Here is a 26,626-nt window from a genome sequence, read left to right on the forward strand (position 1 = left end):
GAACCACAAATCCAAAAGCACATATCACCAGCCTTTTGTATAGCAATAGAACGAGCCTTCACAAAAAATGCTGCCAATCTAACCGAGTAGGAGAGGGATGCCGGTTTCTTCTTGCTGTTTGTGGAACCTCAAAGGAGCCTCTTTAGAATGGTTCTCAAAGCAAAAACGCAATTCAACCAACAGTTTCCAACAGCTCTCCACTTTATTCCTAAAGCATTACTCGATGTTCATGGACCGAAGAACTTCTGATACCGACTTATGGACGTTATCTCAAGGACCAAACGAACCGCTTCGGGATTACATGGCAAAGTTTAAAGCCGCCGTGTCCAAAGTGGAAGGAAGAAGTGACAAGTCCGCCTTTGAAGCCCTGAAACAATCCTACAAGTCTGAGTTTCGACGGGAGATGGCGCTGAACACGCCACAAACAATCCAGGATGTCCTGCATTGATCATCGCACTTCATGGTGAATGAGGAAGAAATGAAGAACTTGGACGAGCAGTATAAAGCAACGAAAGCAGCAATCCGGAGCTCGATTCTGACACGACCCACAAGAAAAGGAAATCCCGCAAACAATGTAACTATGCAGACTGGAGAGTTCAGAAGAACCAAGAATCGGTGGCGCCCATAACTACCAGGTAGGCGCTGGCCGTGGAAGAGGCGAGCCATGCAGCAACACTTGGGTAAGGAATTCTAGCAACTACGGTGATAAAGCATACTGCGAGTACCACCAAACCCATGGGCATTCAACGGCGCAGTGCCGAACCCTTGGCGCCAAGCTAGCCACAAAAATGGAAGCTAGCTAGAGAGCTCCAAAATGCAGTCAGCCTCAAAGATCTTTCTCCTGCCGAACCAAAAGAGCGAGCCGAACTAAGCGGTACGGTGGAAGCAATGGAGCCTCCTCGACAAGGAGACAACGCAAAACGAGACAAAAGTGGTGAAACCAAAGAACGACCTAAGCCAAGACAGATGATCAATATGATAATGGGTGGATCCCAGTAATACCAGGACACGGTGTTTTTCATAAACCCCTATCCACGAAAGGATGAAGCCAAGGAGAACTAGACCAAACCAACAGACTTCCCGAATACCATAATCTCCTTTGCCGGGATAGATAGGCCGCACACCAACCCGTTAGTGATCGAACTGAAAATCAGAGACCACGACGTGGCAAGGGTATTGATCGACACCAGAAGCTCATTGAACGTTATCTTAAGGGAAACCCTCGAGAAAATGGGAATCGACCTCTCCAAGGTGATTGCCACTCCTAAACCCTTAACCGGATTTTCCGGAGAGACAACTATGACGATGGGAACCATCGGAATCCCTATCCAAGCCGGATGGGTTACAAAGATCGTCAAATTTTCTGTAGCAGACCATCTCGCGATCAACATGATGTACATCGCCGTCCCCACCACCGCTGTAAGTGGAGTGCTTATCAGAGGAGAGCGCAACGAACATAAACCCATATTCTATGTCAGTCAAACCTTAACCGATGCCGAGACCCGCTATCCATGGTAATATCGGCTCGAAAGTTGAGACAACATTTTCAGTTATACTCGATCGTGGTGTTAGCAATGTTACCTTTGCATTCGATCTTACACAGCCCGAGCCAATCTAGAAGGCTTGCTAGGATGGCGATAGAGCTTAAAGAGTAAGACATTAAGTACCGCAACAGGACTTTTGCCGAATCATAAGTATTGTTGGATTTCCTAGTCGAATTGCCGGTCGAGGCTATAGAAGAGTCCACCGCAAAAAATGTATGGATGCTACATGTAGACAGCTTGTCGTCAAAGCAAGGATCAGGAATCGGCATCCGGTTGACTTCACCAACGGGCGAAATTTTGGAGCAATCCTCCCGTCTGCACTTCCATGCCTCTAACAATGAATCAGATTATGAAGCATTGATCGCAGGCCTGAAACTCGTGTTGGAAATCAAAGTGCAGAAAATCCAAGTTTTCTGTGATTCTAAGTTGGTCGCGAATCGATACAACGGGCATACGAAGCAAGAGACGGACGAATGGAGGCTTACCTGAAGGTCGTGCAAAATTTGGAAGAAACAGTTCGATGACTTTGAGCTAATGAGAATTTCTCAGAAGAAAACACTTCGGCAGACGCACTCGCGGCACTCGCTTCAACATCGGACCCTGATCTGAAAAATATCATTTCAGTCGAATTTATTGAACGCCCAAGTATCGACGTAGTAAACGGAGTCCAACTAATTAGTCCCATGGACATTGATCTCAAGCCCAATAATGCAATGATGACAATAGTGTTGCAAACACTGGCAGAACCGGAATATGGTTGTGCTGTAAAATGGATGGAATCGATTCGCGTGTATATCTTCGACGGTGTGGTACCACTAGAAAAATGGGCAGCTCGGAAACTCAAAGCACAGACTGCTAGAAATGTTCTTCTGGATGAAAACGTCTACAAGTAGCTTTCTCTGCTCTAGTACTAACATGCGCCAAAGGAACTGAAGCAAGGAAAATCATGGAAGAAGTCCATAGCGGCGAGTGCGGAAATCATTCAAGCGTCAGATCCTGGAGATCAAGATAAAATGGCAGGGTTACCACTGGCCGACGATGATTAAAGATTGCGAGAAATAAACCATAAAATCTGAGAAATGCCAATGGCACGCTCTGACAATACACATCCAACCGAGCTGATATTCTCAATCTCTGCATCTTATCCCTTTATGCCATGGTCAGTGGACATCGTCAGACCGGTACATAGATCAAAGCAAAAGAGATTATTTTTGGTTCTCAAAGGTTATTTTTCTAAGTAGGTAGAAGCAGACCCTTAAGCTAGCATCAATAATGCCCAAGTGGAGCACTTCATCTAGAAGACTATCATTTGCCAATACGAAGTGGATTTTCTCGGCCCGGACAAGAAGGACTGAATCATCTGATGATCCTGGATGAGTTGGACCTAATAAACGAACAGAGAGATCATGCTCTAATAAGGATCCAGAATTATCAACAAGCCGCAGCAAAGTATTACAACAAGAGTGTTCGAAGTCGGCAATTCCGAGAAAGGGAGCTTGTTTTGCACAAAACACAGCCAAAAGAAATGCAGAAAAGCTCGGGGCTAACTGGAAAGAACCTTACAAAGTTACAAAAGTGGTTCCACCAGGAATTTACGAGCTCGAGAGTACTATCACTAGATCGTGGAATGTGATGCACCTCTTGAAGTACTATCACTAAACCAAGTCAAGACAACACATGAACTACGGGACGGCTTGATCTCTCCAAAGGGTACGTTGGCAGCCTATCTTCAGATAGGTTCAGCTGTCTCCCCCCCCCTTAATAAAACAGGGGAGGAGCGGGTACGTATACATATACTCTCAATTTTTTGGATATAATTTTCGCTTCGGCTTGTCATCTCAAAAACTTAGTCTTTTTAGAGCTTTGGTTCGTTTTCATTAAAATCTTGTGTCTTTTGGAAGCTTCGGCTTGTTTTCTTTAAAATCGAAAGTTTTTCTGGAGTTTTGGCTCGTTTTCGTTACTTAGTCGTCTTCAAAGCCGTTTGTTACCTAGTCATTTTTTAACTTAGATCTCTTGCACGTTTATTTTCCACTCATGTCAAACTTGTTCAAAAGATTCTTCTGATTCTTTTTTTGATGGTATTGTTGCCTCGTTTTGTTGCTAGCCTCGACAAAACAACTGATACGGATCTTATAAATGGATTTGCAAACCACATTTCCTAGGACGTGGGTGCAAGAAACGTCCTCTATGGACAAGAAAAAGTGCGCTATATAAACCTTAGATCGAACATACCAATCTCAACTTTTTGCTCTCATAACGGGATAGTAAGACGAGACAACATTGCAATTACTAAATTCCAAAGTAAACACTCAAACCCAATAGAGTTCATCACGCACATCAAAACGCTGGTCTTTACGTCCCAACATGAGTCAAATTTAAACCTCGGGACTCAGACACATCACATCTAAATTTGTACTGCAACAAGACTAAAGTCTTAACCTCATACACAATCTAAGGTAAATCTTTATCGCTTGAACAAAATAATGCAAAGAGAACAAAGCCAACATAAGCAAAATCTGATAAGTAATAATGCATAAAAAAGCGTTTCGGCACAAGAAAAGAACCAAATGGATAAAGCCGTCCAGGCACAAAGACAAAAAAAGTATTATAAAAAGTCACGGAGGACCAGATCAAGCTTCGGCTTCTAGGTTGGTCAGATCGTCCTTCGGAGACGTCGCCTCATTTCTTCTTACCACAATCAATGCGTCGGCAGCAGGAGTCCTGTTGTTGGTTCTAGACTCGCCGGTCACTCCCGCTTCGCCCCCGTCGTCTCCACGGTGGTATCGCCGATCTGAGTATCGATGGAACAGAAGAAACTGGACTTACCGCCAATTCCTCTCTGAGAAAAGGCGCAACCCTCTCGAACACTGTGTTGGCTCCTTCTAGCTCTTGACGCCAACCTTTTATCTTTTCCTCCTCGGCATCAAGGGACGTGGGTTCATCAACCTTGCACAAATTCACGATTAACTGAAGATTTGCATCAACCTGAGATAGATTGAGCTCGGCATCCTTAGCCTTATGTAGCTTGTCAATCTTCTTCACAACGGATTTTACATTCTACTGAAGCTTGGGACCACCTTGCGCTTTGCTACCCTCTGCGCTCTTTTCACCGCAACATCAAACATCGCCTCCTTTTCTTCTAAAATCTGCGTCAGGAATGCAATGTCAGCAAAATGTTTAACTTTTTGCTCCTCAAGCCTGACCGCGAGATTGGCAGTTCGGTCCAGCTCAAGTCCTGGCCTTGACCATCTCGTCTGCATGCCTCTTTGTTATCTTGTCGAGTTTGGCCTTCAGCGTTACGATGTCTTTTCTCGCCTCGTCCACATGGAGTGTGTATTTGCGCACCTCGGATTTGTAGTCAGCTACGAGGTCGGTGATGGATGCAAGAAACTGAAAAAAAATCGTAAGCATAAAGAAAAGCCGAACTGACACTCAGAGAAATCTTCCTGACTCTTACCTTTGTACCACGCAGCGACATGTTTGAGAAAGTTTTTGACTGCGTCAACTCTCTGGGAGGAGGAAGACGAGTGTTCGGGCTTGCCACAGACGAAACAAGAAGAGCCGCAGCATTTATATCGTCAACGACCAAAGCAATAGTCTGCGGTTCGAAGGAGTCTCAGTCCATCGCTTTGAATTCGTTTCCTTCGCAGGGCCTTTCCATTGTGTCCAGCGGCGGCACCGCGTATTCGGCTCGCCAAGTCCTTGATCTTTCCGAAAAAGAATCCTTGGGAGAATTCTCGTTCGACTTCTCAACTGCCTTGGGGCCAGATTCCTCCTGAAGCAGCTCGAACATGGGTGCTCCTAAAGCAGGCCGAGTCTCGGACAGCGCGAGAGTCGCCTTGGCATTTCCAATGGCAAACGCCTCAGGTGGATGAACTGGAGTATGGCTTGTCTCGGGTTGAGAGGCGAGAGGATCGGCAGCACGCTTCACGGCTTTTTGAGCTTCCAACTCTTTCCTTCTTCAAAACAAGAATTTTATTATCTTTTTGTGCGTAGATTCCGAAGAAGGTGTATCCAAACCGATCGAAAAACCAGAAAAAACAGCTCCGGCTCTTTCAATTTATCGAAGCAAGAAGTGCATTGTCTAATGTGTTCTTCTGGCGGCTAAATCATTGACCACTTCGAAGAAACCGTCTGGGATTGTTAAAACCCACGTGATAAAAATGAGAATCGAACCTAAGAGCTTCGGATCGGCTACCGAGGGTTCCCTAATCTATTTTGACAAAATCAAGGAAATCACTCCCAATGGATGCCTCGTTAACTAGGACATAGAAGAACTTCTCTTCCCAAAAGCTGTCCTTGCTGGGAAAGCCTTAGATGATCCTTTGATTTTCTTGTTGGAGATATAGTATATCCCTCTCTGCTTCGACTGATCTCGAGAAAGTTCAGCAAATGATTGACATTCACCTCTACGTCACATTCAAAACTCCGAACCAAAATCCCGATCAGGTGACGAAGTCCTCGAGGCATAACTTGCCTAATAAAGAGATATAGCTCCCAAATAAATTGCAGAATCGGCTCGGGGATCGGGAATCAAAGAGAGCATAGTTTAAAGAAACTCTCGTACAATGTAAAATGGTTCGGAGGGGGTCTAAAATTGAACTTGGTAAAATGAAATGGTTGAAACACTCAAAAGAAATATGCCATTTTTCATTTCCGTAATAGAAAAATGGGCACCTATGGTTTTGTCGATGTTAAGAAAATTAGGCAAAGGCTTCTAATTCAGCGAATTGATCTAATTTTTCTCAAGCTCAAGCATTTACTTTTCTATTTAGAGACCAATGCCTGAATGATAAAAAGAGTCTTAGCTTCTACAACTACGCGGATTCTTCCCCAACTAACGAAGAGATCTTGGTGGAATTGCCACATATGAAATTGATCACAATTTTCGTCTGTAAATATTTCTCAGAACATGAAGTGTAAATCAAACCTGGATTCGTTAAGTCCCTCCTGTAATATTCCAACCGATCAGATGGCGCGGGAACTAGGAACTCCACCACTTCGAAAATTCCAAAGTGATGCCTCAATGCTTACAAAGTCACTAGCTTCGCAAGGGTCGAACCAGGAGGGTCCGGTCTTTCCCTTTTTCTATTAGATTGTTTCCTTGAAGTTCCAGCCCCGAGATTCGACATCATATTTTCCAAATCTTGCCTCGCTTCAAGTGGATCAAAGTTCCAATCTTCTTTGGGTTTCACTTCGGCGGATTCATCAACAAAATTCGTCGCCTCGATGAATCCTCGAAAAGACTTTGAGGCTCCGAGCCAGTCACCTCGGTCTCTATATGAGATGAATAAACTTCACTTTCGCCTTGGAGGCTGTCCAAACCAGCCGAACAGCTTGAATCGTCGTCCCCTTCACTTCGAGATAAATTATCAAGTGGATCGGCAGAATGTGTCAGATCGGAAGACATGACGACCGTGGAAGAACGGAGAAATATATCAAAACAGCTGAAGAAACGGAATAGAAGATCTAACCCAAATCTGAGTTCAGAAACTTGAGAAAATCTTCAGAGATCGATCGAAATCTTTGAAGATGGATCGAAAAACTCACTCGCTCGCCGGAATATCTTGAACGGCGCGGCGGACGGACAGAGGAACCCTAGCCGGACCAAAATAGAACAATTAAACAAAAAGAGAGAAAAAAGCTTTACCTTTGGTAAAATTTGTGGGGAAGTAAATTGTGAGGGGTATAGGCAAAAGTTCGACTATATAGCAGCTTTGTGGCGCGTGAAGTCCGTGAAAACGTTTGGGATTTATCTCAGGAAATAGCAAAAAATTGTTTGGGCCCCATGGTAATAACAGCCATGTGCGTGGAATCTGAAACCACAAATTTCACGATTCTGTCATGATACGTGCCTTCATCAAGATGAGCTGTAATCTTAACCAAAGTAAGAAACTTTACCCCTATTAAGGTGTCTCGTCGAGCGCCTGCCTCGGGAAGCCTTCTCTTACTCGAAACACCTTGGCAAATATCCTCTCACAAAACGCTTTGGTAAACTTTCTCTTCGTCAAACGTCTCGGCTAACTCTCTCTTTGTCAAACACCTCGGCAAACTCTTTCTTACGAGATGGCTTGGCAAGTTTTCTCGCGCAACGCATCGGGAAGCCTTCTCTTACTCAAAACGTCTCGGCAAATACCCTCTCACGAAATTCCTCGACAAACTCTCTCTTGTCAAATGCCTCGGCAAACTCTCTCTTCGTCAAACGCCTCGGCTAACTCTCTCTTCGTCAAACGCCTTGGCTAACTTTTTTCGTCAAACGCCTCGGCAAACTCTCTCTTACGAGACGCCTCGGCAAGTTTTCTCACGAAACGCCTCGGCAAACTCTCTCTTATGAGATGCCTTGGCAAGTTTTCTCGCAAAACGGCTCCGCAAGCAATCGCCTCAATAAAAATCTTCCCCTGAAATTGACTCGACAGAAATTTACTTCGTCAACATCATGTTTTCTTGTAAAAACGCCTCGGCAAGAACTTGGCTCGGTGCATCAGGAGGAAGATGCAGACACCAAGCCGAACCACGTTATCAAATGTTTGTCAACTCGGCTCGGGCAAAGCAATATTTTTAGCTCGATATCTTCAACGAAACTACCGAGCTGCCAGGCTAACTGTTGGGCTCGGGCAAAGCGACATTTTTAGCTTGATATCTTTTAACACTTGAGAATGACTAAGTATTAAAATTGGGCCTTGAAGGCCCAAGTTCATTGTCGCCAAACCAAGCCCAATGAGAGATTTTTCTAAGATGGCCGAGCCGGATCAAAATTGTAATTTCGGTTCAAGTGAACCGCAGGAAGAAGGAGAGAGACGAGTTGCTGCCCATTATGTGAGGCCCGAGCCAGTCAAATGCTATATGGGGCGAGCTGTGCTGGAATATGTGTGCGCCAAGCCGAACCCTCGAGGAAGCAAGTTAGGATAGAAAATAATGGATGGGCCTAGCCGTGAAGAATCTAGCACATTCTCTCAAGATACCTAACCCTAAGCAAAAGGTCGAGGCGGTGGCCGCATGCGAAGATAAGGAAATTTTCCGGGAATCTCTCTCGAGATTCTCGGCTAGGCGGTTGATAGGATCAATATAAATAATCGATGTATTGGATTCATTATGTAACTTTTTTGCAACCCTAAGCAATAAGAATAAACACTTTTACAGCAATAAACCTTTATTTTGATCTTGTGTTCTTGCAAGAAAATCCTAAAGATTTCGGATCCTTCTAAGTTCCTTTACAAGTTTTAATTGTGCGAGTTTTGTCTCACAGAATCCATACTTCTAAAGGTGTTATACCAGTAGGACATAAATGGGTCTTTGTGTGAAAGAAGAATGAAAGTGGTGTTATCATCAGATACAAAGCACGTTTAGTTGCACAAGGATTTTTGCAAAGACATGGAATTGATTATGAAAAGACATATTCTCATGCGTTAGATGCAATAATATAGGCTCTTTATTAGTCTGGCAATAAAAGAAGGACTTGATTTATGCTTAATGGATATTATCATAACATACTTATATGGTCCACTGGATAATAGAGAATTAATATCCTTTTCAAAGAGATAAAATTTTAGACAAGTAGTCCGTACTCCTAAAGGTGTTATATCAGTGGGATATAAATATGTCTTTGTGTGAGAGAATAATGAAAATTGTGATATCATGAGATACAAGGCATGTTTAGTTGCACAAAGGTTTTTCACAAAGACATGGGATTGATTATTAAGAGACATAGTCTTTTGTGATGGATGGAACAACATTCAGGTTTCTTATTAGTCTAGCAATAAAAGAATGAGTTGATGTATGTTTAATGGATATAGCACAGCCTACGGTTCACTGGATGATGATACTTACATGAAAATTTCATTAAGAATTTACACTTGCAAAAACAGAAAATCCTTGTTCTTGAGAACAATACTGCATAAAGTTAAATCGATCTCTTTATGGATTGAAATAATCAGGACGCATGTGGTGTAATAGCCTTAGTGAGTATTTGTTAAGAGAAGGATACAAGAATGACCATATTAGTCCATGCATCTTTATAAAGAGATTTGAGCAAGGATTTGTTATAATTGTAGTGTATGTTGATGATTTAAACATCATTGGAACTAATGCAGATTTCATACAGTAGAATATTTGAAGAAAGAATTTAAGATAAAATATATTGGTAAAAAAAAATTTTGTTTGGGATTTCAAATTAAGCATTTAAAGGATAAAATCTAGTACATTTAACAACATACACATACAAGGTGCTTGAAAGGTTCTTTATGGAAGATGCACACTCCTTGAGCAGCCCAATAATCGTAAGATCACTTGATGTGGATACCTTTCGTCCTCCAGAAGACAATGAAGAAGTACTTGGTCCTGAAGTACTATACTTAGGTACAATAGGGGCATTGATGTACCTTTCTGGTCATACAAGATCTGAGATATCATTTGCAATACATTTATTGGCAAGTTTTAGCTCATGTCCAATCCGAAAGCTTTGGAATAGGATTAAGCATATACTTCGTTACATTAAAGTGAGAAAGACATGAGTTTATTCTTTCACAACCTGTCTAAAGGAGACTTGATTGATTTTCAGTTTCAGGATATTTATCTTATCTCCATAATTGCTCGTTCGCAGACAGGATATGTATTCACTTGTGGAGATACCTCTATGAAGCAGACCATCGCAGCTACTTCTTATAACCATGCAGAGATTCTAGTTATCCATGAAGCCAGTCGTGAATGTCTGGTTAGGTCTGTCATTCAACATATATGAGAAGATAGTGGTTTATCTAAAGGGGAAAAAACTCCGACGATTATGTAAAAAGACAATGTTGCATGCAATATTCAACTTAAGGAAGGATACATCAAAGGGAATTGAACAAAGCATATCTTACTGAACTTCTTCTTCACACAGGACTTGCAAGAGAATGGCGATGTTTTGATGAGACCATCAGACCAGTAGCTGAACCGGAATTCCATCAAACATCCACTCAAGCCTCTTAGTGTCCGACAAAGACGAAAGTGCCTTTTTGGAGAATACCAAACAACCCAAAAAGATTTGAGAAACAAAACAACTTTTCTAGAAATACAACTCATTAGAGACTTACAGAAAATTGGAATTGGTTCAATATCATCTTGAACTAAACCGGAATCAAATTTACAAACCGGGTGTTCCTGATTGTCTTACTACTGAAGCCGACACAGACGTATGGCCATTGTTTGATGCATTTCGGCTCAACCACAAAGATTCAAGGAGCAAAATTACTTGTAGAACATTTGAAGCTCATCCAGATAACGCCTCAAAGTGGAATCAAGCAAATCTCAGTTCGCATGAAGGAGATATTCAGCTCTCAAGACGGGTGGAGATTTGAGATTGATCTAATTGGAGATTTTCAACTAAATCAAGAGGAATTAAGCAACAAACCGACTTGTTATAATGGAATTATTTCGTCCAAGACACATAGAGAATTGGATTCATGCCCATACTGATTTCTACTGGGGAGTTAGTCATTTTACAAGTTGGCAAACCTGTTTTAAACCATATTTTGCGTCTACCCAGAAGATCGATCTACACAACCCAAATCAGCCATTTTCTCCGCCCAAAACCACTAGGATAATATTTTTGGTTCTCTCCTCTAACCTACAAGCACAGAAACCGAAGACATGCCTATCGAATCATCAAATTATACCCCAATAGCCAAAAACGGGTTGACTTGGTTCTATTTAAGGCAAGTTCTAGATCTGATGGTTGCTACAATTTGAAAACATATATATGGAGACCAGGAGGCTATCTATTTAATCTTAAGACTCTCAAGAAGCCCTTCAGATACTCCAGCACCTAGAGGATGAGACGAATCCTCTCTTGCTCATACTTGCCATATTTGGAGCCATTTGAATTCAAATTCCAACAACTTATTCCTCTTCTACTTGCACACGAATTTGAGGAATTTACCACATTTAAGAAGGTCCCAATGTTAGAAGAAAAATTTATAAGAGCTTGTGGACCCTATAAATTTGTGTGTGTGAATTGAAATGAGGTCTTTGGGCTAAGTAAAAAATATCTTATGCATTGGCTAAGTTAAATAAAGGGACATGTCAAAAGTCCCACATCCAAAGTTTGGAAAACTTTGGAGTACTATAAATAAGGACTGAGATACATCCTTGTTCAAAGTGAGATAGAGAGGAGAAAACACCACAACATGTGCGCCGCCACCGCCTGGCTGTGGCTCATTGTTCATTGCTTGGTGGCTCATTGTTCATTGCTTTTTTATTGGCTCTTAGAGCTCTTATAGGTTAATGGTCGCTGAGTCTTCGAGCAATTATTTTTGGGTCGATAGAATATTCTTGTGCGTGTTTATCAAGTGGGAAAAACTTGATCAAAAAGGCTAGCTCACACTTCTACTATATATACACTCGCCTCTCTTGAGAGAAGAGCATCAGCTTAACGCTAAGAGTAAGTCTTTGAGAGTATCATAGTACTTAGTTTGTCAGATCTGTTATCAAGTGCTCGTGATAACTGATTAAATGGTGGTGTCTTGGGACTCATGAATCAATGATTATACCATTACACTACAGGTGATTTTTTGAGTTAAGGAAAGAGAGTTATGTCGCCTCCATTGATTGGTTTTATTCGTCTTTTTAACATCGATTTTAAACTCGTCTTTTTTAACTTTTTTTTTTTTATTCGTGATTAAATTGCTATGTATTTTATAGTGCAAAATTATGGTCTTACACCAGAGACATCCCCTGTATCTTCCCAAGATGTCTAGATATTAGGGAATGATCACATTTACCATTTTGTCCAAAATTTCCATCAAAACTTCAATGGCCATAAGATCAAGGCGCCATCATCTCTTTATCATCTATCATGTAATTTCATGTATTTTATTTCTTATATTAGCCATTTAGAACGTTGGAATAAGTCCCTTATCGAGGTTATATAAGCTCTTGTATTCCTCATTGTAAACACACTTTTTTATCAATCAAAAGCAGAAGTATTCAGTTTACTCTCTTTTATTTTAATGCGTAATTCATTTTGTTTTGTATAATTATGTGGAATTCCTAGACTATAAACCAAGCTGAATCTTTGTCTCTTGTGTGGATTCACTGAGGCCTAGGTTCCAGCTGGTCTTATCTCAAAGGCTTTACGCACCTTTGAGTGGTGACCTTCATCCCAATAAGCTTATCAACTCTCGACAGCCTTGTGATTAAAGCATTGGGTGGATTATGTGCATACATCATGTTTGTGTTCTATAAATTCATTCAAACGATGGTTTAAAAACATTATTTACGAAGGCGATCTCAACTGCTACTTTCAAAAAGCTTATTTATTTTATTGGATTACGTAATCTCAAAGATCTGGATATATGTATTCATAAGGGTGAGTGAATGCGCACTGTACTTTTTTTCTTTAATTATGATTTTTTCCTATTAGATTTTCCTAATAAGATTTTAACGAGGCAATTTCTCATGCGCTTTACAACTATTTTATTATAATTGGACATTCAAGTGGAATTTTATGAATAATTATAAATCCATCTTCTAAAAGATTCTAAAATAATCTAGATTTCCTTATTCTCTAAGTTTAGCTTGTTCATAAAATAATACACACAATAATCATCTCTCTATTCTTCCCTCTCTCTTCTATTCATAACTTGTACAAGGATGAAAAATATTTGGAATATTCATTTTAAAGACAATGGCGACGTAAACAGTTGGAGATAATCTCGACAAAAAAAAAACAGTTGGAGATAATCTTACTTTCAGTTTTTTACTTTATTTTGAATAAACCTCATTTTTGAAGGAAAATATGAAGGTAACTATTGGAAATGCTATAATAAAAACCATAGTAGCCTCAGCTTCATCGTTAAATCTTTAATCAGTTTTTCTTTTACCATTTTTATGAATTATATTCTGTATTTCAATACAATTTTTCTTATCCGCATTTTTGCTGCTTACAGATCTTACCGTGCCCCTTGACTATTTATATGTATGTGTATGTGTGTTTACCTAACATTTATAAATATTTAATATACTATATATAATTCAAAATTTTCATTGTAGTTAATAATAAAGGTGTAACATCCCTATCCCGGGCTCCTAAGAAGCGGGGAACCGGGAATGTTAGATCGGCCATCGAACCGCGTCCGGTAGGATATCCGATTTGGTGAGCACACAGGATCGCCAGGAAAACGCCCAGATAACAATCAACAACATAGACTTAGGCTGATCTCTCTACTAAACCTGAAAGACAAGGGAAGAGGAAGGGTGAGTAATTGGGATTACTCAGTGAGGATGGGCCTTAAGGAGACCCACAACATCATCAAACTAGCATAAATTGGTTTTAAGAGATCTAATCCTAAAGCAAGCCCACACAACATATATATATTTACTCATATATAAACAATTCATTCCTAGCAATCAATCACACAACATTCAGGGATAGCCCTACAAGCAACTACACAAGCAGCGGGTCCCTGGCCTTTGCCAGTAACAGTAGGCTGCCACATGGGCCCCCATGCCTCACCCGGAAAGGCAAACCAGAATAATCTCATCCAATGGCTGGCCTATTACCATACCCATTAGTCAGGTCTACTCTGCCAGTCACACAGACTGGTCCACAGCAATCACCAAGACAGGCTATGACACTAACGGTCACTCAGACGGCTGTTCATAGCGGTCTCACCAGAAAGCTGTACCCAGCGGTCCCCTTGGACGGCTCAATAACCAGTGGATCGCTCATCCACTCCAGCGATGGCTCCAGCCGTGCCTTCACGACAGCGATAGCCAACAAGCAACACTGACTCCCACCTCTAGGAGTCAGGGGTCCTAACAGAGATCTACTATGCACAAATCATCCATTTCATATAACCATTATTTTCTTAAAGGTCCTTCCATTATTAAAATGCACTTTCGGTGATACCAATTGTAACAAAGAGGAACATCAAACAGGTCAACATCACACAATCAATATTTTAAAGTCCAAATAAGTTTAGATCCAAGTTCAGGTTAATTATCTCATTCCACCAGCAACCAGCAATCATCAACAAACAGGCAACATGGATCCAGGTCCTAAACAATTCTAACAGCCCTAACAAGCAGATCTAAGCCTGATCTAAGAAAAGACCACTTAAAAGTCAATCATGCATATGTAAGAGAGGATGAAGCCACAAAGTCCTCACCTTGGCTTAGAAGGCTGAGAAACTGGAGGAGGAGGCAGAGGAGAAGGAGATCTAAGAGGAGATCCATCAGAATCAGCTCCCATCTCACCCAAAGGAGAAGGAGGTGGCGCAGACATCTCGGCTGGGAAAGGAAGCTTCGGCGGAGAGAGAGGCTTGGAGGATGGCGGCGGCCGCGGCAAGGAGAGAGAAAGACACGGCCAGGAGAGAGAAGGAAGAAGAAGAAAACGCAGAGAGAAAGAGAGGAAGAGAGCAGCCCGGCGCAGAGAAGAGAGAAGGAGAGAAGAAAAAGGTGGCTAGGGTTGTTTAGGAGCTTAATGAGGGTTTTAGGGATTTAATTAGGTATTTATATAGAGGTTTAATAGGTGGAATGGGCTTAATGGGCTCTTAGAAGGAAATTAGGAAAGACCCAAATAAAAAGAAATAAAAGAAGAGGAAATAGAGATGGTTTAATTTAATAAAACCGGAATTAGGAACTGAACATCCGATATTTGGTTAACCAAAAGTCGGGATGTTACAATCTTCCCCCCTTAGACAGGATTCGTCCCCGAATCCTAAGAGAGAAGTTCCTGAAAGGAATTTCGAAGACTACAGACCAAGGGAAACGAAGACACAAAAGACAAGAGGAGCTTGGTCACAGAAAGGAGGGATTCATAAATGAACTCAGGAAATGGAAGCAGGAATGGAACCAGAAAGGAAATCAGAAAGAAGCTCAGAAAAATATCAGAAAGAAATTCAGAAATAAAGCTAGGAATAAAATCAGAGAGGAATACAGGAATGAAATCAGAAGGAGGATCAGAAATGAGATCAGGAAATGGGAGTAGGAAATGAAATGGATCCAGGAGGAGAATTGGAAATGAAATCAATAGGAGAAAGCAGGAATAGGAATTCGGAAGGAGATTAGGAATAGAACCACAAGAAATTATGGCACCAGAAAAGATAGAGGCTGAGAGGAAAAAGGACAGAATGAGGCCAGAAATGAAGCATGAAAGGAATTAGAATGGAATTAGAAGGAAGGACAAAATGAAATCAGAAGTGGAAAGGCAGGAATAGGATCAGAAAGGGCCCACAAATGAAATCGGAAAAGGAATTAGAAGTGAGCCATGACACCAGAAAAGATTCTAGCTAAGAAGGAAGGAACAGGAAGGAAATCATAGGACACATGGCGCCAAGAAGAGTTGAAGGCTAAGGGTTTAGAACGCAGAGTGATCAACAGAATCGTGTAGGAGGGAGAGTTTAAGGTATGATGCAGTTTAAAACACTTTATAAATAAATCAAAACCCTTTTCTTATTAATTTAAAAAAAATGAGGAGTAGAACATATAGTTTTAAAAATATAAAATACTAGGAACACCAACAAAGAATTTTAGCTAAGTTCTAATAACTAGATCCTAAAGCAAGCAATCAATCAATAGAATAGAATAAATAAAGAATAAGTAGTTCTACTCCTGAAAACAATTTTTCCTAATCACTATCAGCATCTTCAGGAAGATCATCTTCAGAGGGGTCTTCATCTTCATCCATTTCTCTGCAGAGGAGATGTAGACAGGGCCTCCAGTCTGAAAGGATCTCTCTACCCACAAGGCTCTCTTGTAGACTTCCCTTACACGACTTCCTATGCCTCTGCCCATCTCCCTGATCCTTGCCCTGAAGTTGTAATGCAGACCTTGGAAGAAGAAGTTAGCAAACTCCTGAGCTGAGTAGGCCTGAGGTGCATGCTCCATTGCATTAACAAAATCTTGATGGTTCTCCAGAAACGTCCTGTCTGCCTGGATTTCAAACCCTCTCCAAGCACCAATTGGATTCACCGGAGGAGCACCTGGTGCCGCTGAAATCTTTGGGCATTGGCAGCATCGCCCATGCTCCACCATTTGCTGAGCAGCTGGCTTGGTCTCAGAAGGAGGCGCAGGAACAGAACTAGGCTGCTGCAGAGGAGAAGCTGAAGGAGCTCGCCTAGCCTGGCTCGGTCCACTTGTAGATGCCTCATGCACCTCATTACATCTCCAAGGAGTGTACTGAAGGGTCACTCGGGTAGCAGCAATTGTCCTCTTCCTGGCTGTCTCCTTGGTCCTAAACCCAAATCTAGAAGAGGAAGGAAAGAGGAAAAAAGGAAAAGGAGAATCTATTAGATCAGCGTCTATAAGTTGTTGGTTGTTCTAGGTTTGAAAACATTTTAAAAAGATTTTAATAAAAAATGTTTTCGCAAACAGTTTTCTCTTTGAAAACAAAAACGGGCGCGACCACTTTAGAACGGAGCTAAAATGATCTAATCCTGGGCTCTGACACCAATTGTAACATCCCTATCCCGAGCTCCTAAGAGGCGGGGAACCGGGAATGTTAGATCGGCCATCGAATCGCGTCCGGTAGGATGTCCGATTTGGTGAGCACACAGGATCGCCAGGAAAACGCCCAGATAACAATCAACAACATAGACTTAGGCTGATCTCTCTACTAAACCTGAAAGACAAGGGAAGAGGAAGGGTGAGTAATTGGGATTACTCAGTGAGGATGGGCCTTAAGGAGACCCACAACATCATCAAACTAGCATAAATTGGTTTTAAGAGATCTAATCCTAAAGCAAGCCCACACAACATATATATATTTACTCATATATAGACAATTCATTCCTAGCAATCAATCACACAGCATTCAGGGGTAGCCCTACAAGCAACTACACAAGCAGTGGGTCCCTGGCCTTTGCCAGTAACAGTAGGCTGCCACATGGGCCCCCATGCCTCACCCGGAAAGGCAAACCAGAATAATCTCATCCAATGGCTGGCCTATTACCATACCCATTAGTCAGGTCTACTCTGCCAGTCACACAGACTGGTCCACAGCAATCACCAAGACAGGCTATGACACTAACGGTCACTCAGACGGCTGTTCATAGCGGTCTCACCAGAAAGCTGTACCCAGCGGTCCCCTTGGACGGCTCAATAACCAGTGGATCGCTCATCCACTCCAGCGATGGCTCCAGCCGTGCCTTCACGACAGCGATAGCCAACAAGCAACACTGACTCCCACCTCTAGGAGTCAGGGGTCCTAACAGAGATCTACTATGCACAAATCATCCATTTCATATAACCATTATTTTCTTAAAGGTCCTTCCATTATTAAAATGCACTTTCGGTGATACCAATTGTAACAAAGAGGAACATCAAACAGGTCAACATCACACAATCAATATTTTAAAGTCCAAATAAGTTTAGATCCAAGTTCAGGTTAATTATCTCATTCCACCAGCAACCAGCAATCATCAACAAACAGGCAACATGGATCCAGGTCCTAAACAATTCTAACAGCCCTAACAAGCAGATCTAAGCCTGATCTAAGAAAAAACCACTTAAAAGTCAATCATGCATATGTAAGAGAGGATGAAGCCACAAAGTCCTCACCTTGGCTTAGAAGGCTGAGAAACTGGAGGAGGAGGCAGAGGAGAAGTAGATCTAAGAGGAGATCCATCAGAATCAGCTCCCATCTCACCCAAAGGAGAAGGAGGCGGCGCAGACATCTCGGCTGGGCAAGGAAGCTTTGGTGGAGAGAGAGGCTTGGAGGATGGCGGCAGCCGCGGCAAGGAGAGAGAAAGACACGGCCAGGAGAGAGAAGGAAGAAGAAGAAAACACAGAGAGAAAGAGAGGAAGAGAGCAGCTCGGCGCAGAGAAGAGAGAAGGAGAGAAGAAAAAGGTGGCGAGGGTTGTTTAGGAGCTTAATAAGGGTTTTAAGGATTTAATTAGGTATTTATATGGAGGTTTAATAGGTGCAATGGGCTTAGTGGCTCTTAGAAGGAAATTAGAAAAGACCCAAATAAAAAGAAATAAAAGAAAAGGAAATAGAGATGGTTTAATTTAATAAAATTGGAATTATGAATTGGTAACATCCGATATTTGGTTAACCAAAAGTGAGGATGTTACAAAAGAAAAGGTTTAAACAAAAACAAGAAAGATAAGGAGATCGCGACTCTTGTCCCTTTCTCACCAAACAAACAAACAAACCTGAGTCGACGTAACTCATCCACCGGTACAACAAAAACTATATACCAAACAATAATTAATAATAAATTGCCTTTAAAAGAAAACAATAATATAATCAAACTTACCAGATTCTCACGTACCAGACAACCAAGCCCTTCGCCAACCAACGTTCCTCACGTACTTCGCCGGTTGGTACTCACGTGACAGGCAGCTTCTCAATGGCAGTTCTCAAACTATATATAATATCTTCAAAACACGAAGATCTATAACGAAGCTACGTAATAAAATCTTTCCCAAAGCACAATCCATCTTTATAAGACACAGAAATGGTTAGTCACAAAGAGACCGTGTGCGTGACCGGTGCGTCAGGATTCATCGGTTCATGGCTAGTGATGCGATTACTCGAACGCGGTTACTTTGTCCGTGGCACTGTTCGCGATCCCGGTACATATATGTTCTTTGAAAATCGTTAATTATATTTCTCGTAAGAATAAAATATGTATGTATATATATATATATATATATTATTGCTTGGTTAATTTACGAGTCTTATTGGATTATAAAGGGAATTTGAAAAAAGTGCAACATCTTCTTGATTTGCCAAACGCCAAGACACAACTCACTCTATGGAAAGCCGATTTATCTGACGAAGGAAGCTACGACGAAGCCATAAACGGATGCGATGGCATTTTCCACGTAGCAACTCCCATGGATTTTGAATCAACGGATCCTGAGGTAAGTTATATTACGAATCACTTTTAGTTTTTAAATCAACCCAAGAAAATTTGTTAGTTAAATGTTTCTTTTTTTTTTTTTGAAAAAAAAGCAGAACGAAGTGATAAAACCAACGGTTAATGGAGTGTTGGGGATAATGAAAGCATGTGTTAAGGCAAAGACAGTACGAAGAATCGTCTTTACCTCGTCTGCCGGAACGGTTAATGTTGAGGAACATATGAAAGATGTCTATGATGAAAGCGACTGGAGTGATCTTAACTTTATCATGTCCAAGAAGATGACAGGATGGGTATAAATATATAGAAATTCTATATACATCAAATTAACTCCTATCTAGGTTAATCTTCTTCAAAGTAATCTAAGTTAAAATGTTTTGCAGATGTATTTCTTGTCGAAAATGTTAGCCGAGAAAGCAGCGTGGGATTACGCGAAGGAAAACGGAATAGATTTCATTAGCATCATTCCGACTTTGGTGATCGGTCCGTTTATAACAACATCTATGCCGCCTAGCCTCATTACCGCGCTCTCTCCTATCACTCGTGAGCGCACTTAATCTCCACTCCCTTTTTTTCTTTTAACTAAGAGGTTTCCAGACCCTTTGGCATGTAGTTCTCTCAGGCCAGGGACAGACCTGTCGATTAGTCCCTTCTATCTTCCTTTAATTTCAAAACGGTGAAAATGTTTTCAGGGAATGAGGCACATTACTCGATCATAAGACAAGGACAGTACGTGCATTTGGACGACTTATGCAATGCGCATATATTCTTGTTTGAAGAAGCAGTTGCCAAGGGACGTTATATTTGTTCCTCTCACGATGCCACAATTCTCAGTATCTCTGGATTTCTTAGGAAAAAATACCCGGAATATAACGTGCCTGCAACGTAAGATATATATATATATCATTTCGAAATCGGTTTAAACATATTTTACTTATGCAATCAATCTTTTGCTGAAAACCTATTTTTAAACAGGTTTGAAGGTGTGGATGAGAATCTGAAGAGCATTATGTTCAGTTCGAAGAAGCTGATTGATATGGGATTCAGCTTCAAGTATAGTCTCGAGGAGATGTTGGTCGAATCGATTGAGACATGTCGTGAAAAGGGTTTTCTTCCTGTTTCTTTTCCAAAGCCATCGAAATCTGAGGAAAAAGTTCCAACTAGTGATGACAAGAGTGAGCACAAAATCGGAGCTGGTTTAACCGATGGTATGATGCCTTGTACAGAACCGGTGGTATCCCGCGAAAAAACCGATGCTTGTATGCAGGCACAGCAGATGTGTGCTTAGAAATTGAACCGGTATTGTCGTCGCATTGTTATTGGATGTGTATTTCGGGTTTGCTTACTTTCTTAATCGTAAATTGTTATTGGAGGGTGTGGTCTGGACTGATTCTAATATATATCACGAATGCGTGTACCATTATGACGTTTTACATATTGAAGAAACAGGGGCTGTTTGTATAATGAGTTCTTGAGTCGAATGAGTCGTGTAATGTCGCTTGAATGATATATTTCATAATCTATAATTTGAAATTTCAACATCTGATCAATCTCTAGCATTTCTTAAAAATATGGGAGTGATGTAGTTGTAAGGCTTGGTAAATGGATTAAGTATAGTTTGAGACTCAAACTGTGAGTATGTATGTATATATTGGTCACTGGAAATACTTCACTTATAGGTTATCAGCTACAAATAAAACAAATGATAAAGATTTCTACTGAAGAAAAAAAAAATGAAAATTAAGTCATTCAACTTAATTATATTTACAGATCCTATCAGCTAAAAAAAAAAAAAAAAAAAAGATATAATGGTTGAATTTTCACGCATAAATAACAATATAACCAAATGGTTCATTAATGTTTCTACACTAGAAGATCTGAATTTAAAAAATGCAATTTCTGCAAATTAATGGAGGCAATGTTATAACAAAATCGTTAGCGTGGTACAAAGGGACCCACATGGAACTTTTCATTGTGATCGTAAGTCTTTGTAGAATAGATAGCATTATCCATTGTAAAATTGTCTTGGTAGTATTTCTTGTAATTTTCTCAATGTTAACAAAAATAAAAATAACGATATAACCAAATATTAGTTTATTAATATTTTTTTTGTTAGTCGTCTAATTTATTACAAATGATGAAAACAATTATATATAAACAATATCCTATCTACAAAATTTTATAAAAAATACTTCTACACATACTATGATCAAGAGATCTATTTGCATTACAATGACAATCTTATGTAAAATATATATATATATATTTATATATATTAATCTGTATTAAATCATATTCTATACAATATGGAACTCTAATTCTCTCTATTGGTATGATATTCGTTTTTTTGTCTAAATTTTTGATGTGGGAATTAGATTGATATCCTAACAATCCTCCAAAGACCACATGAACATATGGCCTCCCAACTTTTTAGCGAAACTTAACAACATTTTGTACCGCCATACTCATCAACGGAACCCGTCGCCTGATCTTCTGCACCGCCAAGAAGACTTTCGATACAAGGCACCAGCACCCCAATCGCAAGACCACTTTAAGGGTTCCCTTTCCCACATCGAGCACACAGCCAACACCTACTTGTCTAGGTCCACCTTTGGATCCAGAGGCTCGCTTTGATACCAATTGTTGGGCTTTCAAACCTATGTCCGATTCCTTATTAGTATGATATTGTCCGCTTTGTCCCCAAGTGGTAAAGCCCGCACGGATTTGTTTTTGGGTTTCCTTCCAAAAGACCTTATACTAATTACTTTTTGGACATTGCCTATATATTATATATTTTTTTGTCTAAACTTCCGATGTGGGACTTGGATTGATATCTCAACAATCCTCCCTTAAGCCAAGGATCACACGAACATGTGGCTTCCCAACTTTCTAGCAAAACTTGACATCCATCTTGTACCACCGTACTCACCAATGAAACCCGTTTGCCTGACATTCCCCACTGCTAGGAAGACTTTAAGGTCACCTTAAGGGCTCTCTCTCCCGCACCAAACACAGCCCACATGCTCTACACCCACTTGTTCAAGTCTCCTTTGCTCATAACCTCGCTTTAATACCAATTGTTCATTGTTGTCTTCTTGTTCTGATGATGAGTGAACAATCATCTCCTAGGTTGTTTTTTTACTATTAAGTGTATAGTTTAACTATACTATATAAGTAACTAGTATAGTCAACTATACTATATACATGTATAGTAACTATATTACATACAAGTAATTGGTACAATCAACATACATGTATAGTAACTATAATATATTAGTACAGTCAACTATACTATATACTTATATAATAACTATACTATATAGTCAACTATACATCTAAAAAACTGTTTTTCTTTCCTTACATGTTCAAAAAACTTAGAAGGTTGATGTTTGATCTTTGTTATGGATTATGCATCTTTGGAAGTTTGGATTAGAACACATCATCTGTTTTTTGTATTAAGCATGTTTTGTTTGGATGAATGTTAAGGAGATTGTTTGCAATCGGTTAATGTGTACTGCAAGTCCAAGTTTTCATATATAAAAAGTGGTGAATGGTGATTATAGGATAGTTCGGTTTTTTTGCAAGTTTGGTTGTATTCGGTACCAAAATAACTGAATAATCTGATTCTAATTTTCTTAGGATTAATATCGGATCTTGATTTTATTACCCAAACCGATCCGAATCCGAAAAAACCAATCCGAACCAATCCAACCCGATCCAATTTAAATCCTAAAACCGATTACCCAAAGATCCAAAAAATCCGATCGGTTGGGATTCAGATATTCGAATCCCCAGGACTACCAAAAAGCCTTAAATCAATATACCCGAAATCCAAAATATCCCACACTAACCTAGTATCTGAATGCGCAGACCTTCCCACATTGATAATTTCAAATCTAAACCGACTGTAGTTGGTTTGGTATATAACATATTTCGGTTTATGTATTTTTTTCTAATATCTCAGCCCGAGAAGATAATAGTAAAGCCCAACAAAAAATCTAAGCCCATTAATGAGAAATAAGCCCATGGCTTGAAGGAAAAGCGAGAGAGAAAGTGAGAATCCATGGCTTGAAGGAAAAGAAAAGTTTCTGACTGCTTTCGTTTCTATAAACCTTGAGCAGCGAAACACGAGCGAAGCAGAAGAAGAAAGAGAAAAAATCCACAACAAACGACAATGTTTAGGAACCAGTACGACACAGATGTGACAACATGGAGCCCAACAGGCCGTCTCTTCCAAGTAGAATACGCCATGGAAGCAGTGAAGCAAGGCTCCGCCGCGATTGGACTCAGATCTCGCTCCCATGTTGTCCTTGCTTGCGTCAACAAAGCCCAATCTGAGCTCTCTTCTCACCAGAAGAAGATCTTCAAAGTCGATGACCATATAGGCGTCGCAATCGCTGGTCTCACCGCCGATGGCCGTGTTCTCTCTCGTTACATGAGATCGGAGTCAATCAATCACTCTTTTACCTACGAGTCTCCTCTTCCCGTTGGCCGTCTCGTCGTTCATCTCGCCGATAAGGCCCAGGTTATTCTTTTGGTTAACTAAGATTTGGGGGATAATTTGGAATCAATCACACTTGATTTTGTGTGACTCACTGAGCTAAAATTCACTATTAGCTTCTTAAATTTGCTACTTAAGGCTTAAATATACAGAAAACGTGTTTTGTCTTCTGCAATTGCTGATTAGTTTGTGACGATTCTTGGTGATTTTTAATTGAAGCTTTAGGAGCTTAAGAGCAAGCATAATAATGATCTTAGCTGATAAAGGATTTACCTTTATTTGTTGTATGTTGTTGTCACAGCTGCATTATCTTGTATGTAAAGGGTTTACCTTTACCAAGAGCATGTTTCGTTAAACATTCACTTAAGCAACAGGATTCTAGAGGAATGAGTTTTCGTTTCTTCTTCGGATACTCCAGTACTTGTTTCTGCACTCTTCATTTAGTTTATGTATTTAGGACTTTGAACTCACCGGTCATTACCCCTGCTAGATGTTGTTCGACAACTTGTCTATAATTACGTGATACTGTTACACTTCTGAATTGCGTCTAACTTGTGGTTTCTTATATGAGCTGTTGGTGTAATTGCTCTTTACTACGTCTCACTTTGAATTGGTTTTTAAATTTTTGCTGCTTTATTTATGAATTGCCTGAAATGAGAAAGTATATTTAGATCCTTCAAAAGCAAAACTTATTTGGTCTCCGTGTCTTCTTTGCTTATCTTGTAGCTTCTGGTGCAGTTTGCTTATGGAATAGTCTCTTAGTAACATGATAATGATAGTAGCAAGAGCAAGTATATAGTGATCTGAGCTGTTTTAAAACTTTAACAAGAGTGTCCTTGATTTAGCTGATACTGAGTTGTATGATTTATATTGTTAGAAACTCAAATCATGTTTGGTAAAATGATTTCCTTAAACATTCACTTAAGCAATAGGATCCTAGAAGAATGAGTTTTGTTTTTCTTCTGATACTTTACTTGTTTCTTCAGTCGTCATTAAGAATTGATTGTCCTTTCATGTAGTTAATGGATCTAGGTCTTTGTCTCACCGTTTATGTCAAGAAGTTTTGATTTTTCTTGGCCTTACTGCTTTATTTAGGAATTGCCTGAAATGAAAAGCAATGCTGATTTGGTCTCTGTTTCTTGTTTTGGTATGTTGTAGCTTCTTGGAGCAGTTTGCTTATGGAATAGTTTCTTACTAACATGATAATGATAGTAGCATTATTATATGATAAATTTTTTATCCTGCTTTCCAGTATAAAATACTGCAATTTCGTGGTAGTTTAATGCTTTGATGCTGAAACCTAGTTGAGTTTGACAAATATGTTGCCTATAATCATGTAATACATCTCACTTCTATTGGTATATGAAACACATTTGCTGTTGTATTCCCATTTTCAATTGTTGGTTTGGTACAAAGCCTCTGGGAAGAACTTTCATATATCATCTGCATTTGTAAAAGGAAGGATATTGTTTTCTTCAATCTCATATTTTATCAGTTTGTTTTTTTTCGAAACTTGTTGACCTGAAAAGAAAATTTGTGTTTTGTTTGCTTGTGATCAGGTCTGTACCCAACGGTCATGGAAACGGCCATATGGCGTGGGCTTGCTAGTAGGTGGATTGGATGAGTCTGGAGCCCACCTTTACTACAACTGCCCAAGTGGAAACTACTTCGAGTATCAAGCCTTTGCTATCGGGTCTCGTTCACAAGCCGCAAAGACCTATCTGGAACGTAGATTTGAGAGCTTTGGGGATTCTTCAAGAGAAGATCTGATAAAAGATGCGATTTTGGCTGTTAGGGAAACATTGCAAGGAGAAACACTTAAGAGTTCTCTTTGCACGGTCGCTGTTCTAGGAGTTGGCGAACCGTTCCACTTCTTGGACCAGGAAGCGATACAGAAAGTGATTGACACGTTTGAGAAAGTTGCAGAGGAAGAGGAAGGTGAAGGCGAGGTTGGTGAGGGTGAGGCCGAAGCTGCTGCGGCTCCTGCACCAGCAGAACAGGGTGGTGGTGGTTCTGGTGACCAAGACGTGGCTCCAATGGAGATGTAATGCGTTTGTGTGTAACGCTGGAATTATTTTATGGATGTTTAGTTGGATTTTACTTTGGATAATTTCATATGAATCATTTGCAGATGGCTATGCTCGAAAACCTCGTGAGTTGAATTTATTTGTTCATGTTAACGTACTAGCTACCATTAAGACTTGTGGTTTGCCCTTTTGGTATACAATCGTTTCACGACTTCATATGTCAGTTGATTGCAAACGTTAAGAAAAAGCATGAATAGGTAGACGGGACTCTCGCCAAGAGAATCCACCAGGACTTCCGTCAAGAAGGGCCTGACCAAACCGTAGCCAGCCAAAACTACAAACTTTTTCATACAGTACCTTGGTCGAGAGAGTACTTTTGTGGCTGCTACGATTCGCTCAGGCCTGGTGATTTATCTAGCGTATCTTGTCCGTCTTTCTAGTTTTGAATCAGAGAGAGCAATGGGGGAATTTCGCCAGAAGGCGACGTTCCATCGCGTTACTACGTAAATAACTTGTCTTTTTAGTTGAGTAATTAAATACCTCTCGCAAAAACCGTTATTGCCTTGCTAACCATGAGTAGGAGCACGGTGGATTATCCTCAAAGTGGAAGGATGAACACAAGTTTTATGAATTGAGGCTGGAGCCCCAAGCTTCTTCCTATCTTGGGGTGGACAAATTTCCCGAACGAACCGAACCAAATAATTTCTTCCT

The 26,626-nt window shown here is 40.4% G+C and overlaps 2 protein-coding genes across 3 annotated transcripts; both read left to right on the forward strand.

The window, feature by feature from the left end:
* Positions 1 to 18,921: 18,921 nt before the first annotated feature.
* On the forward strand, positions 18,922 to 20,920 carry LOC18020608 (dihydroflavonol 4-reductase). Of its 2 annotated transcripts, none has more exons than XM_006403283.2 (6): positions 18,922 to 19,100; positions 19,222 to 19,391; positions 19,483 to 19,680; positions 19,771 to 19,930; positions 20,080 to 20,272; positions 20,363 to 20,920. In XM_006403283.2, the coding sequence occupies exons 1-6, from the start codon at positions 18,983 to 18,985 to the stop codon at positions 20,673 to 20,675; spliced, it is 1,152 nt and encodes a 383-aa protein (XP_006403346.1). In that variant the 5' UTR covers positions 18,922 to 18,982; the 3' UTR covers positions 20,676 to 20,920. The 2 variants fall into 2 exon arrangements, with proteins under 2 accessions (XP_006403346.1, XP_006403345.1); XM_006403282.2 differs by having other exon boundaries at positions 19,486 to 19,680.
* Positions 20,921 to 23,458: 2,538 nt separating this feature from the next.
* Positions 23,459 to 26,110, forward strand: LOC18020609 (proteasome subunit alpha type-1-A). Its single transcript, XM_006403284.2, has 2 exons — positions 23,459 to 23,912; positions 25,448 to 26,110. The coding sequence occupies exons 1-2, from the start codon at positions 23,562 to 23,564 to the stop codon at positions 25,934 to 25,936; spliced, it is 840 nt and encodes a 279-aa protein (XP_006403347.1). The 5' UTR covers positions 23,459 to 23,561; the 3' UTR covers positions 25,937 to 26,110.
* Positions 26,111 to 26,626: the final 516 nt, after the last annotated feature.

This window comes from Eutrema salsugineum, unplaced genomic scaffold (genome assembly GCF_000478725.1).
Source record: "Eutrema salsugineum unplaced genomic scaffold, Eutsalg1_0 scaffold_17, whole genome shotgun sequence".
NCBI classification, from domain to species: Eukaryota; Viridiplantae; Streptophyta; class Magnoliopsida; order Brassicales; family Brassicaceae; genus Eutrema; species Eutrema salsugineum.

Excerpts from the sequence above, each read along its gene's own strand:
- LOC18020609 (XM_006403284.2), top strand. The coding sequence starts at position 23,562 with ATGTTTAGGAACCAGTACGACACAGATGTGACAACATGGAGCCCAACA. Across the intron at positions 23,913-25,447 it reads ATCTCGCCGATAAGGCCCAG|GTCTGTACCCAACGGTCATG; the intron begins GTTATTCTTTTG and ends GCTTGTGATCAG.
- LOC18020608 (XM_006403283.2), top strand. The coding sequence starts at position 18,983 with ATGGTTAGTCACAAAGAGACCGTGTGCGTGACCGGTGCGTCAGGATTC. Across the intron at positions 19,392-19,482 it reads TTGAATCAACGGATCCTGAG|CAGAACGAAGTGATAAAACC; the intron begins GTAAGTTATATT and ends TTGAAAAAAAAG. Across the intron at positions 19,931-20,079 it reads CGCGCTCTCTCCTATCACTC|GGAATGAGGCACATTACTCG; the intron begins GTGAGCGCACTT and ends AAATGTTTTCAG.